The sequence below is a fragment of the Babylonia areolata genome, chromosome 25 (genome assembly GCF_041734735.1).
Source record: "Babylonia areolata isolate BAREFJ2019XMU chromosome 25, ASM4173473v1, whole genome shotgun sequence".
NCBI lineage: Eukaryota > Metazoa > Mollusca > Gastropoda > Neogastropoda > Buccinidae > Babylonia > Babylonia areolata.
Genome location: NC_134900.1, coordinates 8,672,678 through 8,691,641, shown reverse-complemented (window position 1 = coordinate 8,691,641; position 18,964 = coordinate 8,672,678). Strand labels below are relative to the sequence as shown.

The following is an 18,964-nucleotide window of genomic DNA, read 5'->3' as shown; positions in this document are numbered from 1 at the left end:
AATTGTTAAATTGCAAGGGTACGGTATTTGTGGTAAATTGTTGGAATGGATAAAAGACCTCTTATATGAGAGAACACAGTATGTATCAGTAGGGACTGAGTCATCGTGTCCTGTTAAGGTGAGTAGTGGTGTTCCTCAAGGCAGTGTCTTGGGGCCCACACTCTTTGTATATTATATAAATGACATGCCTGATATACTAGACTCTTTTGTGAAAATCTTTGTAGATGATACAAAGATCTATGAGGAAGCAGATTCTGATATTGGCAGACTGAAGTTACAAGTTAGTACAATGTATTGATAATTTAGTACACTGGACTGATAAATGGCAAATTAAATTTAATAGCAATAAACGTAAAGTTTTACACATACGCAGAAATAATCCACATTATAAGTTTTGTATGGATGGTACGGACCTGCAGGAGACTTCATCGGAGAGAGATCTTGGAGTCATTGTTGACTCTGGTCTCTGTTCTGATGTTCATGTTAATGAAACCATTAAAAAAGCCAATAGATTAACTGGAATGTTAGTTGGGAATATACAGTGTAAAAGTAAAGACATTATGGTGCCATTATTTAAGTCATTAGTCAGGCCAGTCTTAGAATATGGGAATGTTGTTTGGAATACGGGCTTAGTGAAACATATAGACAGTATTGAAAATGTTCAACAAAGATTTACTAAAAGAATCATTGGTTTTGCTGATATGGACTATGAAAATAGGTTGCAAGCACTTCAGTTACCCAGTTTAGAATATATAAGACTGCGTGGTGATTTAATAGAGATGTATAAAATGACTCATGGATTATATGACAGCAGAACTATAAACTCCTTGTTTACACTGAATGAGAACAGTGCTACAAGAGGCCATTCCTACAAACTATTAAAAGTTTCAGTAAAAACTTCCAGATTTGCACATTATCTTGATATTCATTTACAAAATTTTAAATACAAAACTCATTTACATATTTATTGATTTTTCAAGCATTGCGCACTCAATGTTGAAAAATGCACCAGACATATGTGGGGACTCTCTTTTTCTTCCCCGCTTCAAGCGGGCAAAAGGCCTTATCAGGCCTACACGCCTTGATATTGATATGATATTGATATGATAACACAAAGGCGAGCGACACAAGCTGTCATCAACAATGCGCCAGCCAGCAAGCCACGCCTCCTTGGGCTATGATGGTCACACACAGTACTCACGTGACTGACTCTCTCTCACTCACACACACTGATCAGTGACTGACAAAGCTACTTACCACAGCTAACACATTCAAAACACACACAATGCAGTTATATTCATTGTTACAACAAACAGAAAGCAAATAATAAACTGACAAACCTCATAAACACCCACCTGCATCTTGAATCAGCTGAGCTTGTCTGTCTTCAGTTTCGTCAAGCAACTCCACCTCCCACCCCCCTCCATGTCAAAATCAGCGTCTTCGGCATCAACTTCATGCAGTTCTATCTCATTCAGTCCACAATCTTCATCTCTACAATTTGCATCGTGAAGGATTTCTTCCAGTACTAGTGCAAGTTTTGGGGTTTGTCTGCATTCAGCCATGGCTTTGCAAATACAACTTGAGCTTCGTACAAACTTGCAAAGCTTTCGCCATAAATATGACAAATGAGGTGAATAATTTTAGCTTATGGAACTCAGGAGATAAAGAGCTCTCAGGGGAGCTAATTTAATGGTTAGCAGACTGTATTTTCTGTAATGCGTGACTCAAAACATAGAACAATGTTACATGACATACGGCGCACATCAATACAGCATTGGCGAGCAACATTTCATGACGTACGCCGTACCTCAACAGAGCAGTCAAGAGGTTAATAAAACAGACACACACACACCAGAAAACATTTTGCTTTTCTCTTACCCAGTTGCATCACGTAAACCCGTCAGCCCCCCTTATCTCACCTGCATTCTGGCGCTGGCACAGGTAGACCAGCTTCTGGGGCAGCTGATAGTCGATGGCCAGTGTCAGCAGGAAGAAGACTGCAAACTGCAAGGCCATGAACACTATGTTGCGCCCAATGCCTGGGTACTCCCACGACAGGTAGTTGTCCTCAAAGGGCATGCATGATTTCCCACAAATGCCTGCCATCAAATAAAAGCAAACTAGCTGGGAGTTGGAAGTTTAAACAAACAGAAAAAGAGGGAGGTAGTGAACTCACCTTGCCAACAAGAACAAGAATGTAAGGCAAAACGTGATAAGAGCTACTACATGTTACATAGTGAGTGATTTAAAGGATGAGTGGTTACATCTGAATAGGGAACACATGCCTGTGTAGTACAGTCTACAGTACGACTGAGTGACATCTACAGTATAACAGTTTGACAATGCCTGTAGTAAACAGTATAACAACATCCATAGTAAGACAAACTGTGATGTCTACAGTAAGACAGTGTAACATCTACAGTAAGACAAACTGTGGCAACATCTAGAGTAAGACAGTGTAACATCTACAGTAAGACAAACTGTGACAACGTCCACAGTAAGACAGTGTAACATCTACAGTAAGACAAACTGTGACAACATCCACAGTAAGACAGCGTAACATCTACAGTAAGACAAACTGTGACAATATCTACAGTAAGACAGTGTAACATCTACATTAAGACAAACTGTGACAATGTCTATAGTAAAACAGTGTAACATCTACAGTAAGACAAACTGTGACAACGTCTACAGTAAGACAGTATAACATCTACAGTAAGACAAACTGTGACAACGTCCACAGTAAGACCGTGTAACATCTACAGTAAGACAAACTGTGACAATGTCTACAGTCAGACAGTGTAACACCTACAGTAAGACAAACTGTGAAAACATCTACAGTAAGATAGTGTAACATCTACAGTAAGACAAACTGTGACAATGTCTACAGTAAGACTGTAACATCTACAGTAAGACAAAATGTGACAACATCTACAGTAAGACAGTATAACATCTAAAGTAAGACAAACTGTGACAACGTCCACAGTAAGACAGTGTAACATCTACAGTAAGACAAACTGTGACAATGTCAACAGTAAGACAGTGTAACATCTACAGTAAGACAAACTGACATCTACAGTAAGACAGTGTAACATCTACAGTAAGACAAACTGTGACAACATCCACAGTAAGACAGTGTAACATATACAGTAAGACAAACTGTGACAACGTCCACAGTAAGACAGTGTAACATCTACAGTAAGACAAACTGTGACAACATCCACAGTAAGACAGTGTAACATCTACAGTAAGACAAACTGTGACAACGTCCACAGTAAGACAGTGTAACATCTACAGTAAGACAAACTGTGACAACGTCCACAGTAAGACAGTGTAACATCTACATAACAGACAAACTGTGACAACGTCTACTGTAAGTCAGTGTAACATCTACAGTCAGACAATGTCTTCAATAAGATGTATAGTGTGACAATGTCTACATTAAGAGGTACAGTGTAACAATGTCTACAGTAAGACAAACAGTGTGACAATGTCTACAGTAAGACAAACAGTGTGACAATGTCTACAGTAAGACAGTGTGACAATGTCTACATTAAGAGGTACAGTGTAACAATGTCTACAGTAAGACAAACAGTGTAACAATGTCTACAGTAAGACAAACAGTGTGACAATGTCTACAGTAAGACAAACAGTGTAACAATGTCTACAGTAAGACAAACAGTGTGACAATGTCTACAGTAAGACAGTGTGACAATGTCTACAGAAAGACAAACAGTGTATGTGACAATGTCTACAGTAAGACAAACAGTGTGACAACGTCTACATTAAGACAGTGTAACATTTATAGTCAGACAACAATGTCTAGAGTAAGACAGACAGTGTGACAATGTCTATAGTAAGACAGACAGTGTGACAATGTCTACAGTAATACAGACAATGTGACAATACAGTAAGACAATGTGACAATGTCCACAGTAAGGCAGACAGTGTAACAATGTCTACAGTAAGACTGACAGAGTGACAATGTCTACAGTAAGACCGTGTAACATCTACAGTCAGTCAACAATGTCTACAGTAAGACAAACAGTGTGACAATGTCTACAGTAAGACAAATAGTGTGACAATTAGTAAGACAAACAGTGTGACAATGTCTACAGTAAGACAGACAGTGTGACAATCAGTAAGACAGACAGTGTGACAATGTCTACAGTAAGACAGACAGTGTGACAATGTCTACAGTGTCACAATGTCTACAGTAAGACAGACAGTGTGACTATACAGTAAGACAGTGTGACAATGTCTACAGTAAGACAGACAATGTGACAATACATTAAGACATACAGTGTGACAATGTCTACAGTAAGACAAACAGTGTGACAATGTCTACAGTTAAGACAGACAGTGTGACAATGTCTACAGTAAGACATACAGTGTGACAATACAGTAAGACAGACAGTGTGACAATGTCTAAGTAAGACAAACAGTGTGACAATGTATACAGTTAAGACAGACAGTGTGACAATGTCTACAGCAAGACAAACAGTGTGACAATGTCTACAGTAAGACAGACAGTGTGACAATACAGTAAAACAGACAATGTGACAATGTGCACAGTAAGACAGACAGTGTGACAATGTCTACAGTAACACAGTGTGTCAATACAGTAAGACAAACAGTGTAACAACGTCTACAGTAAGACAGTGTGACAATGTCTACAGTAAGACTGACAGTGTGACAATGTCTACATTAAGACAGTGTGACAATACAGTAAGACAGATGGTGTGACAATATCTACAGTAAGACAAACAGTGTGACAATGTCTACAGTAAGACTGACAGTGTGACAATGTCTACATTAAGACAGTGTGACAATACAGTAAGACAAACAGTGTGACAATGTCTACATTAAGACAGTGTGACAATACAGTAAGACAAACAGTGTGACAATACAGTAAGACAAACAGTGTGACAATGTCTACATTAAGACAGTGTGACAATACAGTAAGACAAACAGTGTGACAATACAGTAAGACAAACAGTGTGACAATACAGTAAGACAAACAGTGTGACAATACAGTAAGACTGACAGTGTGACAATGTCTACATTAAGACAGTGTGACAATACAGTAAGACTGACAGTGTGACAATGTCTACAGTAAGACAGACAGTGTGACTATACAGTAAGACAAACAGTGTGACAATACAGTAAGACTGACAGTGTGACAATGTCTACATTAAGACAGTGTGACAATACAGTAAGACAAACAGTGTGACAATGTCTACAGTAAGACAGACAGTGTGACTATACAGTAAGACAAACAGTGTGACAATACAGTAAGACTGACAGTGTGACAATGTCTACATTAAGACAGTGTGACAATACAGTAAGACAAACAGTGTGACAATGTCTACAGTAAGACAGACAGTGTGACTATACAGTAAGACAAACAGTGTAATAATGTCTACAGTAAGACAGTGAGACAATGTCTACAGTAAACAGACAGTGTGAAAATACAGTAATACAATATGACAATGTCTACAATAAGTCAGAGTGATGTCTACAATGAGACAAACAACATCTACAGTGGGGCTGAGTGACAACGTCTACAGTAAGACATACACTGTGACAATGTCTACAGTAAGACATACACTGTGACAATGTCTACAGTAAGACAAACACTGTAACAATGTCTACAGAAAGACAATGTGACAATGTCTACAATAAGTCAGAGTGATGTTTACAATGAGACAAACAACATCTACAGTGGGGCTGAGTGACAATGTCTACAGTAAGACATACACTGTGACAATGTCTACAGTAAGACAAACACTGTAAACACCTTCTACAGTAAGATAAACAGTGTGATAATCATTGAAGAGTGACCTCTCATTCTCCTTCGACATGTGTGGGCCTTAACTCGCAACATTCACCTTTTGCAACAAAGCTCAACCCTATTCAGTCTCAACATGTAAGCCATGATGACAAAAACAAAGAAGGCCATGATTTCCACGCCCCGACACCAGTGCTCACTTTGACAGCATGAGTTGGTTTTGTTGTTGAGAAAGTTAATATTCTGTCCCGACAAAGCTAGTCCTATTCACATGGGACAGGTGAGTATGAGAATAAAAAAGATGGCAGCGCTTGCCACACCAACACCAGCGCTCACCTTTGCAGCAAGAGTTGGTTTTTTTCTTCAACTTGGAAGCCTGGCAGGTGTTCGGGGGTTTTATGGGTCCATTAATGCAGTACTTTCTGTTCTCATGGTTGATGTACAGATTGCTGAATCCTATGCCCACAGAGTAGTGGGGGAACAGTACCATGAACACCAAGTCCAGTGTCTCAACAAAGTCCTTCAGGCCAATGGATGGGTCCCTCAGGATGTTCATCGCTATCATAGGGAACAGACCTGCACAGTCCAGTTTCACTTTCACTTTCTCAAGGAGGCTCCACCACATTTGTACAAACTTACATGTGCTACACTACATATGCTATATAGGCAGATGCCAGACAGCAGCATGACCCAGTGCACTAGTCAGGCCTTGAGTGCATGCGTACATATTTGTGTATCCATCAGAGTGGATTTCTTCTACAGAATTTTGCCAGAAGACAACACATGTTGCCATGTGTTCTATTTCAGTGCGCGAAGTACATGCTGCACACAGGAAATCAGTTTAACATCTCATCCAAATGATTAGATGCTCAGTTTGATTTTCCAGTTAATCTAGGGAGAAAGTTGAAGAAAGTGAACCCACACCCTCACAGACATTGTACTGGCAGACAAGCATCTCAACCATTCAACCACCTTCCCCACAGCCAAACACCGTCTTCAAGGATCCGTACAACTTCACTCACCCCAACACCATTCACCATCTTCAATGTGCAGCTTCATTGTGGCCCAGCTTTGCAACAGCTAGATGCATTGTGGATGCCATACTTCATGCGTTAAACTCTCAAAACATCATCCAAAACACACTTAGTCCCCTTGAAAACACTCGTGAACAATGTAGAGGATATCATCAGTGCAGTTACACTGCAGTTTCTACGGACCAGCTATATAACAGCTGAGTATATTGTCGACACCATACTTCATACACAAAATGCTCAAAACACTGAAAACATGCTCAGTCCCCTCTGAAACACCAGCGAACAACTTAGACAATAGGCTAAAGATTGCAAGCTAAATGCCCCGAATGAGAATACCAATAACTGAGAAAGCGATATTGAACTTGCCCGCCGAGTAGGCAGGTGGTGTCCTAAGTAAGTTAAATCAAAGCAGGCACCACTGAACACCACTGAAGTCACATCCCCTTGAATAAACTTCTCCCACAAATTCATCACACTGAATCAAAATCTCAATTCAAATTAACCTGTTTTGATGGACGTCTCTTCTTCTTTGTTCATGGGCTGCGACTCACACATTCACTAGTATACAGTACACGAGTGAGCTTTTACGTGAATGATCATTTTTACCCCTACCATGTCAGCAGTCATGATCCTTTTTTTGGAGAGGCGAGGAGGGGTGATGGTCGTCTGTGTGTTGGCATGTGGTGTGGTGTGGTGTGTGTGTGTGTGTGTGTGTGTGTGTGTGTGTGTGTGTGTGTGTGCGCGCGCGTGCGCGTGCAGGCGCATGTGTGCGTGCATGTGTGTGTGTGTGCTTTGTCACAGACACATTCCATTTATCCTGTTTGCAAGTCCTGATTATAGTCCCTTTGTTTTTTGTCACCATTTTCCCACCATACTGACATTCATTCTTAGCACTCTGGGACCCTGTGCCAAGGAGGTAGAGTGCATTATAAATACCCATTTTTTCTCTTCTTCTTCTTATCATTATTATTGTTATCATCATATGCAGATTACTGACCAGTGATGATTTCAAGGATGACAAGGTTGACAAAACCAGTTGCAGGGCTGCTGTATTGGAACTGGAGGATGTAGATGAAAGGAAGGACGGCAATTCCAAACATGACCAGGATCAGCAGCACCAGACCCAGGTTACCTTTGTCCGTGTAGGCATCCACCTGGAAAAACAACAGGAAGGTAAAACAACAGTCAACAAAAAAATAGTATGGTGAATAAGAAAATGAAGTATATAATTATAAACATGCAACAAGAAAAATAAAATGAAATAAACATGTTGAAGAAGAGAAGAATAAGTAACCTCAAAAAAAAAAGTGACACAGGAAAATCAAAATACCAAAAAATAAACCCCAGACACATACATACACATGTGCACAAACACACAATCCTTTCCCAACACCAAAACATGCCACCCCCATCACCACCCTTAAAAACAAACAAAAAAGCAACAACAAATAACCCCCTACTTTCCCATCCCCCAAACATCCCTCTTTCTCTCAAAGTGTTCCCCCCGCATGTATATATATGTCACGGTCGACAGTTAAAATGCTACTTTTTTTTATTTCGCCATTCTTGGGGAAGACGGCATGGTACCAGCTTTTGAGACGATAGGGTTGCCATACATAGGAGTATGTGAGCATGTGTGAGTTAGTGTGTCCATGTGGCAATGTGGTCCATGCCACTCGTGCGGTTATGCTTCTGAGTGAACCGTTAATGGTTCAGATTCAAGCGTCTCTCTGCTCCGTCTCCTCACAGACGAGTTTTGAACTGGAATGCTTTCTGGTCAGTCTGTCCAGTGGTTCCCCGGTTCCTCTTCATTCATTTGAAGAGGAGGGGATGGGCTGTTCATTCAGCCAAAAGTTCTGCCAGGGTTACTGCAGGCCCTGTGCTTACCTGTGTCCTCGTCCTGCCGGGTAGAAGAAACACCAGTCTCTTGGAATTTTTTACCAGACTGCTCCAGCTGTTTAGGTAAATTTATTCACTGGCATTTGGCTAGCTCTGTATGGCCATGTTTGTTCTATTTGTACATATAATCGTTTTTGCTGTGTGCTTATGTATTAAGATTTCTGTGTAATTTTGTACTGTTAAGTTATTGCCAGGTATCATTTCGTATTTGTACACTTTGACAGTTCTCTATTAAATCTTGGGCGAGAGGGGTGCTACTTTTCCCTCCCACTACATTGATATGGAAATATTTATTTTGATTTGTTTTTTCATGACGAATATGTTTTGCCACAGAGAGAAGCAGATATTGTTACAAGTTGATGAACAGTTTTTCTCTATTATTCTTTCTCTGGCAGAGGCCATGGGGTTGTCTTTCTGCCCGTCCCCCTCAGGTGTGGTGAGGCGGTGGTGTGTGGGGGTAGGGATGTGCAGTCCCCTTCCTTATTGTACAATCCTGCCTGTCACCCCCTCTTTCTCATACCCTGGTTCTTTGTATTTCTGTCTGTGTGCATCTTTGGAAGATGTATTGTTTTTTTCCCCTGTTCTTGCCATTGTGTGTGTGTATGTGTGTCAGCCTCTGTGTTTCTTCTCCTTCTAGATCTCCTCCTCCCAAACTTTCTCTTATTTGACCATCGGGATGTTCACACTTTGTGCAAGGGTATTTCAGCTGCTATATTCCCTTCAGCCCTGTTGCCCCTTCCATGTCAGGTCCCCAGTGTTCACGCGGTGCCGGAGGTTGGTGCCAGAGTTGCCAGCCTCTCTCATCTGCCTGAAGTGAAAGGTGGAGGAGGGGGGAGTTAGCGCCGGAACCGACGGGGGTCGTTCTCATGGTGGCATTTGGGCGTCAAGACAACCGTTCCCACCCCCACCCCCTCTTTCCGTGGACTGGAGACACCAGGTTCTACAAGGATGACAACGTCGATCTGTGCTGTGTGTGACATGGACAGGGGAGTTTTGTGGAATGCCTGGGGAGTGAACATGGGGCTGACTGTGCGTTTTGTACCTGTGTATGTGAGAGTGTGGAGTATGAAGTTCATTTGGGTGTTTTGATCAGCTAATGACTAATTATTGTCAACATTGGATTCATGGGTAAGGGAAGGTGGTAGATAGAGGGAAGTTGGGTGTGGAAGGGAATTAGAGAATAGGAACAACTGTTTTGTTTTTGTTTGTGAGTGTGTGAGTGAATAAAGTGTTAACTTTTACCTGGTGTGCCCTGGTGTTTTTCCTGGTGTGAAGTCTAAGGCCCGATTTACTGTTCCCTTTTCTCTCTTTTTTTTTCTTTTAAGATTGTCATGTGACACTGTGTGTTTGTGTGTGTGTGTGTGTGTGTGTGTGTGTGTGTGTGTGTGTGTGTGTGACTCTCTGTCACTGGTCCTGAAACCTTATCAGACTGTGGGGGCGCTGCACTGCTCAATCAGAAAGCATCACCAACTTTTCCCATTTCTGGCAGTCGTGGGATAGGGCCTGAGTTTCAGCAAAGCTCCTCTCTGTCCACTCAGTGATGCTGTCTGCCCACTTCTTTCCCTGTCTGCCTCATTTCCTTTTCCCCTGCATTGTTCCCTGAAAGATGATCTTGGAGAGCACACTGGATCTTGTTACAAGGCCATACCACCTTATTTTCCTTCTTTTTTTCACTGTGGTCAGTAGTTCTTCGTACTGATGGTTTTTCTTATTTCTTCATTGATTACGGAGATGCAAAGGAGTCTCCTGAAGCATCTCATTTCCACAGCTTGGATCCTTCTCTGAAGCTCTGCTGTAAGAGACCAGGACTCGCATACATCCAAGAAAACAGAGAGAACCAGTGCATGCAGGAACTTCAGCTTTGTTCTGAAACTGATGTTCTTATCTTCATATGGACATCAGCCTTGCCAGTGCTGTTTAAGTCTGCGCAGCTCGTCAGTATTTTGGTCTTGGACCCTTCTTCACTGATGATGGCACCTAGATACTTAACCCCTAGGCTGCCTGCATGACGAGATAACTCGTCATGGCAAGCATGTATGCTTCGCTGCCACAATGACGAGATAACTCGTCATCGAAATATTCTGACTTTTCCCTGCTTTGCATTCAGTTCGTTGACAAAAATGCTGGTAGCTTTAGCTTGGGGAATCTTTCTGGATTCTATTCATAGCTAGAAACACCATCTGCGTCACGAGGCAGTCCTTTATTTGAACGTTTTGGTTGGGTTACTGGCCGCAGTCTTTGCCTGGCTCCTCTCCTCGCTCGCTCAACAAAATGTCGGACTGACTCCGTGCTCAAGACATGCGCTCGTGGCGAACTAAATCAACCAAGATTACTTTCTTTAGCTAATGCTCAGAAAGAATTGGAGCATAAATTCGAAGGAGAAGACAGTGGTGAACATTTATAGGACGATTTGATAGAAAATAAAGGGAGCAATCAAGAGAGTGGCCAAGATACAACTATCAGTGAGTGATGCAGGCTGTTCAACTCTAGCAGACGAATTTTTAGCAGGGCACCGTATGAGCTATTTTCTTGGCACTCAGCCAACGCGGTCTGATGAAGTGACGGTGTGAGAGGGGTGAAGAGGAGGGGGATGGAGACTGAGGGGGCGTGGCCTCACATCCATATTATCACTTGCAGAAGTCACAATGCATCTATTTCTTTTTCAGTTTTTTTATATTGTGGTTGTTCTAGTATGATTTTGTGTGTGCAGATATCCATTTGTCCAGAAAGTGATATTTTTGTGCAAATTACCAGACTAATGTTTGTAATGAACAAGTTGAAAATGTGACAAAAAACAAAACACAGATTTCAAAACAACAGCATGTCACTTAAAATGCATAAAATGGGAAAACATCATGTGTTTTGTATTCTTTATTCATTTCCCTTTCAGAAAATATATACTTTTATGGGTCTTTCTCCAATAACAAAGAGCACAGAATTTTTTGAAAATTTATACCCGTTTTTTGTGAAAAAACCCTGGCAAATAGATTTCACTTAAATTTTATTTTCCTGGCAGCGAAAGGGTTAAACTGTTTCACTGTTTCCAGCTAATGACTGTTGACATTGATCCTGGAGTTGATTTGGTCTTTCAAGAGTTTCGTCTTCTCTGCGCTGATCTCCATTCCATACCAGGTTGATTTTTTTATCCAAGCAGTTCACCACTTTTTCTAGTTCTTCCTCACTGCCTGCCAGTCCATCAATATCATCTGCAAATTGGAGATGTATGTGATGGTACATCCTCAGAATCTGATAGTTCCAGAGTGTCATTCCAAGGCATCAGTCATTATACATACCAGGAATATGTTGAAGAGTATATGGGATAGAAGACACCATTGACAGACCCCAACTGTGTTGTGGAACTAGTCGCTGACAATTCCTTTCTTTCCGTTGTATCATGCTGACTCTGGACTGCCTTTGCTTTGTCAACTCTTTCACAACAATGACTGCCCCCATGCTGTTATTCTTTTCAGACAGTCTTGTGTTTCATGACACTGTTCTTCAACCCAGTTCTCCTGCTGGCTGCCTTCATGCCTTGTGTAATCGTTTCGTTGACCTCTTTGTACTCTGCTCTCATGTCTCTGTGCCACACAAGTCCCAATTCCCCGCTGTGACCCAGGGCTGAATTGTGTTGGTTGTGTACCTAGCATTCTTCATGTCTCTGTGTCATACAAGTCCCAAAATTAAGTATTAGTATAGCTTTGTCAGAAGTTTGTAGAAAAGGGAAAAGGGGGGGGGGGGGTCATGGAAATACAGAAATCTCTTAATAAAACTTAAGACTATGGACATAAATCTGTTTTGGAAAATGTTTGATTCACAGATAGAACCACTCTTAACTTATGCAGCTGAAATATGGGGGTTACACGAAGATTGTAAGTAGATTGAAAAAGTGCATACTTTTGCAATAAAAAGATTCCTTTGTGTTCCTTTACATACATCTAATAAATTAGTCTATGGGGAAACGGGAAGATATCTGTTATATATCAGAACATATATAAAATGCATTAAATACTGGTTAAAACTCACTGCTTTACCAATGTCGTGACTATGTAGACAGGCCTATGAAATGCTCCTATCAAAACATGAATCTGGTCAGTTTAATTGGGTATCGAGCATTCATAAATTACTGAGTGAGAATGGGTCTGGTATAGTTTGGTTGAGTCAAGAGGTTGGATATGAGCATGGTTTCATAAGTAAATTTAAAGACAGGCTTATCTCATGCTATAAGCAAAACTGGCATTCAAACTTAGAAGCTAACGATAAATACATGTGGTTTTATTCCTTTAAAAGCGTCTTTCAGGCAGAAAAATATTTATCACGTGTAACAAATAAATGGCATAGGGATAGCCTCGTCAGGTTTAGACTGAGAGTGAGTGGACTAAAAAACTTCAAACATTGGTTTTCCAGCAAAAAAGATGTGAATAATGTGTGTCTGTCGTGCGCGAGTGCGATGGAAGATGAAATTCACTTTCTCTGTCACTGTACCGCATACGACGATAAACGAAAAAACTGTAGTATGATAAATTCTTTCTTTGGTAATCCGAGTCACAATCATGTTGTGAGTATTATTTTGAATGATAATGAAAACTCTTTGAAAGCTCTAGCTAGATTCATAGCAGAAGCAATGCTTGTGAGAAAAAAGATACACAAAATGACAACTAATCCAAAGATGATCCACATTTAACCGCACGTTTCATGTATGTATCTGTACGCATGGGAGTGTGTGCATTATTAAGTATGTATTTTGCGCGCGCACACACGCATGTGTGTGTGTGTGTGTGTGTGTGTGTGTGTGTGATGTTAGAACCATTCAAGAGATGCAACAATATGCTTAATATGATATCCCCCTTGTCCTGAGGGCTGTATTGCTATGTGGACAATAAATGACTTTCACGTCTCACAAGTCCCAATTCCCCGCTGTGACCCAGGGCTGAATTTTGTTGGTGGTATTTTCCTACCAATGTACTGGCTGCTTTAGTCCTGACTGTGTTAAAGGTGGTGATTATCACTTCAACATGGTCATCAAGCGCTAGCAGTGGTGCAAACTTTCTGCCAATTGTTGCTTTTAAGTATTCCCAAATTGAAGGATCCTTCAATCTGTCTAGACTGAATTCTGATCTGGCATTTCTGGGTTTGTTAATCTTCTTGAGTTTGACTCTGAAGTTCATGATAACAAGATCACAGTCACTTCAGTCACTTCCAATGTCTCCACCAGTGAACATCCTGGTCTTTGCTCTGTTGTTGCCTGAATGGATGTAACTGATCTGGTTGTGACTGAATCTACCAGGCGCATGCTATGTCCAGAACCACGAAGCCCTGTGCTCCCTAAGAGTGTTGGCCAGAATCATATTGTTGTAGCTAGCAAACTCTGGTAGGAGTTGTCTGTTCTGTCAAAAATGTCTTGGAGCTGGGTGTCGAATTCCTCCACTTGTCATATTAGTCTGAGGTCAAAGCATAGGCTTGTACAGTGAAGTTGAAAGATGCTGCCAGCAGTCTGAAGGTAGCAATCCTGCAGGATATTGGGCAGCATCAATAGACCAAGTTACTGATGTTCTTGATGTTGACATGGAATCATACTCCACTCATGAGTTTGTTCAGGTCTCCACTGAAGGAGAGAACATGTCCTTCTGTTTGATGTTCGTCCAGACCGATCCATCACAGTCTTACAATGTGCCAGGCATACTATATGAGTTCATGTAAAAGTTCTTGCACTTTTCCTGTTTGGGCCATTAATCTTCCATTCCAAGTGGTCGTCATGTTGTTTTCTCCCACAGCATTTGTGTAACCCCCATGAGGAAGAGGCTTAGGCTCTAAACTGAATAAACTTCCGTTTCTTTTCATTTCTACCCCATACCCAACACTCCCCTCCCCCATCCTCCCCCTCACCTTATAAAAGGCAAACACGCCAAGCAGCACCAGGCAAGGGATGAGGTAGTTGATGAAGTCCCAGGCAAAGGAAGCCACCCAGAATGCCAGGGGGCCCACCCCACTCACCACCTGCAGGTGCTTGGCACCAGTCTGTCGCTCACGGATGAGGAAATGGCAGAAGGAGGCAGTGAGGATGGCCATGCCGAAGAGCAAGTTGGAGCCGATGGTCAAGCCCCCAGACAGTGATTGCTTCTGTGCATCAGTGGCAGCATCCTCCTTGCTCTTTGGCATGGGGTAGTTGACTGTTGTGATACGGTGGCCCTCTCCTGCTACCTGCCCACAGTTGTTTTAAGTTTCAGTTTCAAGGAAGTGTCAGAGTGTGCAGATGGATCCATGCAGGCTACACCACATCTGCTGTATACACAAAAAAAGAGAGAAAAAAAATTAAACCTATGGGGAACGGTAACATGCCCTGCACAAAGCAGGTAAAAGGTAAGGGGATTATATGGGAGTACATGTATTCCTGGCAAAAAACGGGGAAAAGGTTAGGGGGATGTTGGTGGAAACAAGTATTCCTGACACAAAACAGGAAAAGGTTAGGGGGATATAGGTAGAAACAAGTATTCCTGACACAAAACAGGAAAAGGTTAGGGGGATATAGGTAGAAACAAGTATTCCTGACACAAAACAGGAAAAGGTTAGGGGGGTATAGGTAGAAACAAGTATTCCTGACACAAAACAGGAAAAAGTTCAGGGGATATAGGTAGAAACAAGTATTCCTGATAAAAAAACAGGAAAAGGTTAGGGGGATATAGGTAGAAACAAGTATTCCTGTCACAAAACAGGAAAAGGTTAGGGGGATATAGGTAGAAACAAGTATTCCTGACACAAAACAGGAAAAGGTTAGGGGGATATAGGTAGAAACAAGTATTCCCAGCATAAAACATGGAAAAGATTAGGGGATTTTAGGCAAAATCATGTATTCCTAGCACAAAACAGGAAAAAAGTTAGAGGATTAAAGGGTAAAACTGGTATTCCTAGCATAAAATTGGGAAAATGTTGGTGTATTTTATGCGAAAACTGGTATGGAATTACAGAGGAAAACAGGTATTCCTAGCAGAAAACAGGACAGGGTATGGGATTACAGAGGACAACAGGTATTCCAAGCACAAAACAGGACAGGGTATGGGATTACAGAGGACAAAAGGTATTCCAAGCACAAAACAGGACAGGGTATGGGATTACAGAGGACAACAGGTATTCCTACCACAAAACAGAAAAAGGTATGGGATTACAGAGGACAACAGGTATTCCTAGCACAAAACAGGACAGGGTATGGGATTACAGAGGACAACTAGTATTCCTAGCACAAAACAGGTATTCCTAGCACAAAACAGGACAGAGTATGGGATTACAGAGGAATCAGGTATTCCTAGCACAAAACAGGGCAAGGTATGGGATTATGGAGGACAACAGGTATTCCTAGCACAAAACAGGGCAGGGCATGGGATTACAGAGGACAACAGGTATTCCTAGCACAAAACAGGAAAAAGGTATGGGATTACAGAGAACAAAAAGTATTCCTAGCTCAAAACATGACAGGGTATGGGATTACAGAGGACAACAGGTATTCCTACCACAAAACAGAAAAAGGTATGGGATTACAGAGGACAACAGGTATTCCTAGCACAAAACAGGACAGGGTATGGGATTACAGAGGACAACAGGTATTCCTAGCATAAAACAGGAAAGGGTATGGGATCACTGAGGTTTTCCTGTTGGCAGCCATACTTCGTTTTCAGGGTAGTGCATGCTAGGTATGTTCTTGTTTCCATAACCTATCAAACGCTGACATGGAATACAGGATCTTTAACGTGCGTATTTGATCTTCTGCATGTGTATACACACGAAGGGGTTATCAGGCACAAGCAGGTCTGCACATATGTTGACCTAGGAGATTGGAAAAATCTCCACCCTTTACCCACCAGGTGCCGTTACCAAGATTCGAACCCGGGACCCTCAGATTGAAAATCCAACTACCTGGCTATTCCTAGCACAAAACAGGTAAGAGGTTGGATGACTGCAGAGAAACACAGGTATTCCCTGCACAAAACAGGTAAGAGGTTGGATGACTGCAGAGAAACACAGGTGTTCCCTGCACAAAACAGGTAAGAGGTTGGATGACTGCAGACAAACACAGGTATTCTCTGCACAAAACAGGTAAGAGGTTGGATGACTGCAGAGAAACACAGGTATTCCCTGCACAAAACAAGTAAGAGGTTGGATGACTGCAGAGAAACACAGGTATTCCCTGCACAAAACAGGTAAGAGGTTGGATGACTGCAAACACAGGTATTCTCTGCACAAAACAGGTTAGAGGTTGGATGACTGCAGAGAAACACAGGTACTCCCTGCATAAAACAGGTAAGAGGTTGGATGACTGCAGACAAACACAGGTATTCCCTGCATAAAACAGGTAAGAGGTTGGATGACTGCAGACAAACACAGGTATTCCCTGCACAAAACAGGTAAGAGGTTGGATGACTGCAGAGAAACACAGGTGTTCCCTGCACAAAACAGGTAAGAGGTTGGATGACTGCAGACAAACACAGGTATTCTCTGCACAAAACTGGTAAGAGGTTGGATGACTGCAGAGAAACACAGGTATTCCCTGCACAAAACAAGTAAGAGGTTGGATGACTGCAGAGAAACACAGGTATTCCCTGCACAAAACAGGTAAGAGGTTGGATGACTGCAAACACAGGTATTCTCTGCACAAAACAGGTTAGAGGTTGGATGACTGCAGAGAAACACAGGTACTCCCTGCATAAAACAGGTAAGAGGTTGGATGACTGCAGAGAAACACAGGTATTCTCTGCACAAAACAGGTAAGAGGTTGGATGACTGCAGAGAAACACAGGTATTCCTCGCACAAAACAGGTAAGAGGTTGGATGACTGCAGAGAAACACGTGTATTCCCTGCACAAAAAAGGTAAGAGGTTGGATGACTGCAAACACAGGTATTCCCTGCACGAAACAGGTAAGAGGTTGGATGACTGCAGAGAAACATAGGTATTCCTAGCACAAAACAGGTAAGAGGCTTGGGATTATAGGGGAAAACAGATCTAAACTCTTTTCACATTTCCTAAGTGGTTTTGGTGAGCTATGTCTCAATGACACTTGTCTGACTTTTTCTAAGTGTTTCGAATAACAAACAGAAAAAAAAAAATCACTATCTTTTAAGTAGCAAATGCATATCTTGGTGACTCAGTTTTCAAGGGTTTTCAAGGATTCAAGGGCCTTGAAAATGGGTACCCACTAATCAAGAAGTTTCAACACATTTCATGGAGTGTATGAACCCTATCAGAGAAGATACTGACAAAAATGATAATTGTGATATGCAGGGAAAAAAAGTCATTCCCTCCCTGCTCTCCTCACCTCTCTGACAAAGGCGTTCATGAAGTAAGCCAATGACACAGGCATGGCATGGTAGGGCTGCCCACTGTACCACGCTGTCGCATTCACCAGAGACCCGTCCGCCTCAAACTGCGCCCCGATCACCACCTTCTTATTGTACGTGGACAGCCCCAGTTCGTCTGCCTGTGCCAGGTAAAAATCGGTGACCTTGGGAAACTTTTTGCGGTCAATGGCTTGGATTTGGTCATCCCCAGAGAACTGGGAGGAGTAGCTTGTGGCCAGGGCAAGGCTGTAAGGTGTGGGGGTGATCCCCGAAGTGTAGGCCGAGCAGGTGCTGTCAAACATTTCCAGGGTCAGGTCCAATGATACTTCATTGTTTGCTTGGGGTTTTGCCTGGGTGGGGTCAGAGATCACAAGGAGATCAACAGCTGATATAGAAGGCATCTTCTATGAGTTGTGTATTCTTGTGGACAGAAATGTCCGACAGGGAATATCCAGTTACACTTATACCAACAAACTTGGTGACACAGCCTACCTCAACCACTTTTTGCAGATATTCTAAATCTGCCTCAGTCTCAAAACAAACCAATCAAACAAACAGCACAGGAAAATAATCTTAAATGTGTGAAGAAAAATTTTGGTTACAAATCTGTGGCCAACACTTAAATCTGTATTGATGACGATGCTTGGTGTCTCACAAAATGCCTGTTTTTTCTATAGAAAAGATGTGTATTTACAACTGGTTGATGTTTCATTATGAGGACAGCCAACTGGGTCACACACACACAAACACACAAACACACACACACACACACACACAGAAAATATTGGGGAAGCACTAGAGCGCTACTTGGTCACAGAGCTGAAATGTTACATGTTAACTTCACCGATTCGCTAGGACACATCACTGACTCTTAGAAATAGGACTGACTGGGATGACTCCCTGTAGCTAATG

The 18,964-nt window shown here is 41.9% G+C and overlaps 1 protein-coding gene across 1 annotated transcript in view; it reads right to left on the bottom strand.

Moving 5' to 3' along the window:
• Positions 1 to 18,964, bottom strand: part of LOC143299411 (phospholipid-transporting ATPase ABCA3-like) — an 85,309-nt gene that overhangs the window by 14,068 nt on the left and 52,277 nt on the right. The window contains exons 16-20 of the mRNA XM_076612595.1: positions 18,031 to 18,402; positions 14,611 to 14,925; positions 7,826 to 7,982; positions 6,131 to 6,370; positions 1,923 to 2,102 (exon numbers count right to left, since the gene is read on the bottom strand). Coding sequence (XP_076468710.1) covers positions 1,923 to 2,102; positions 6,131 to 6,370; positions 7,826 to 7,982; positions 14,611 to 14,925; positions 18,031 to 18,402 — 1,264 coding nt within the window. The remainder of the gene's footprint in view (positions 1 to 1,922; positions 2,103 to 6,130; positions 6,371 to 7,825; positions 7,983 to 14,610; positions 14,926 to 18,030; positions 18,403 to 18,964) is intronic.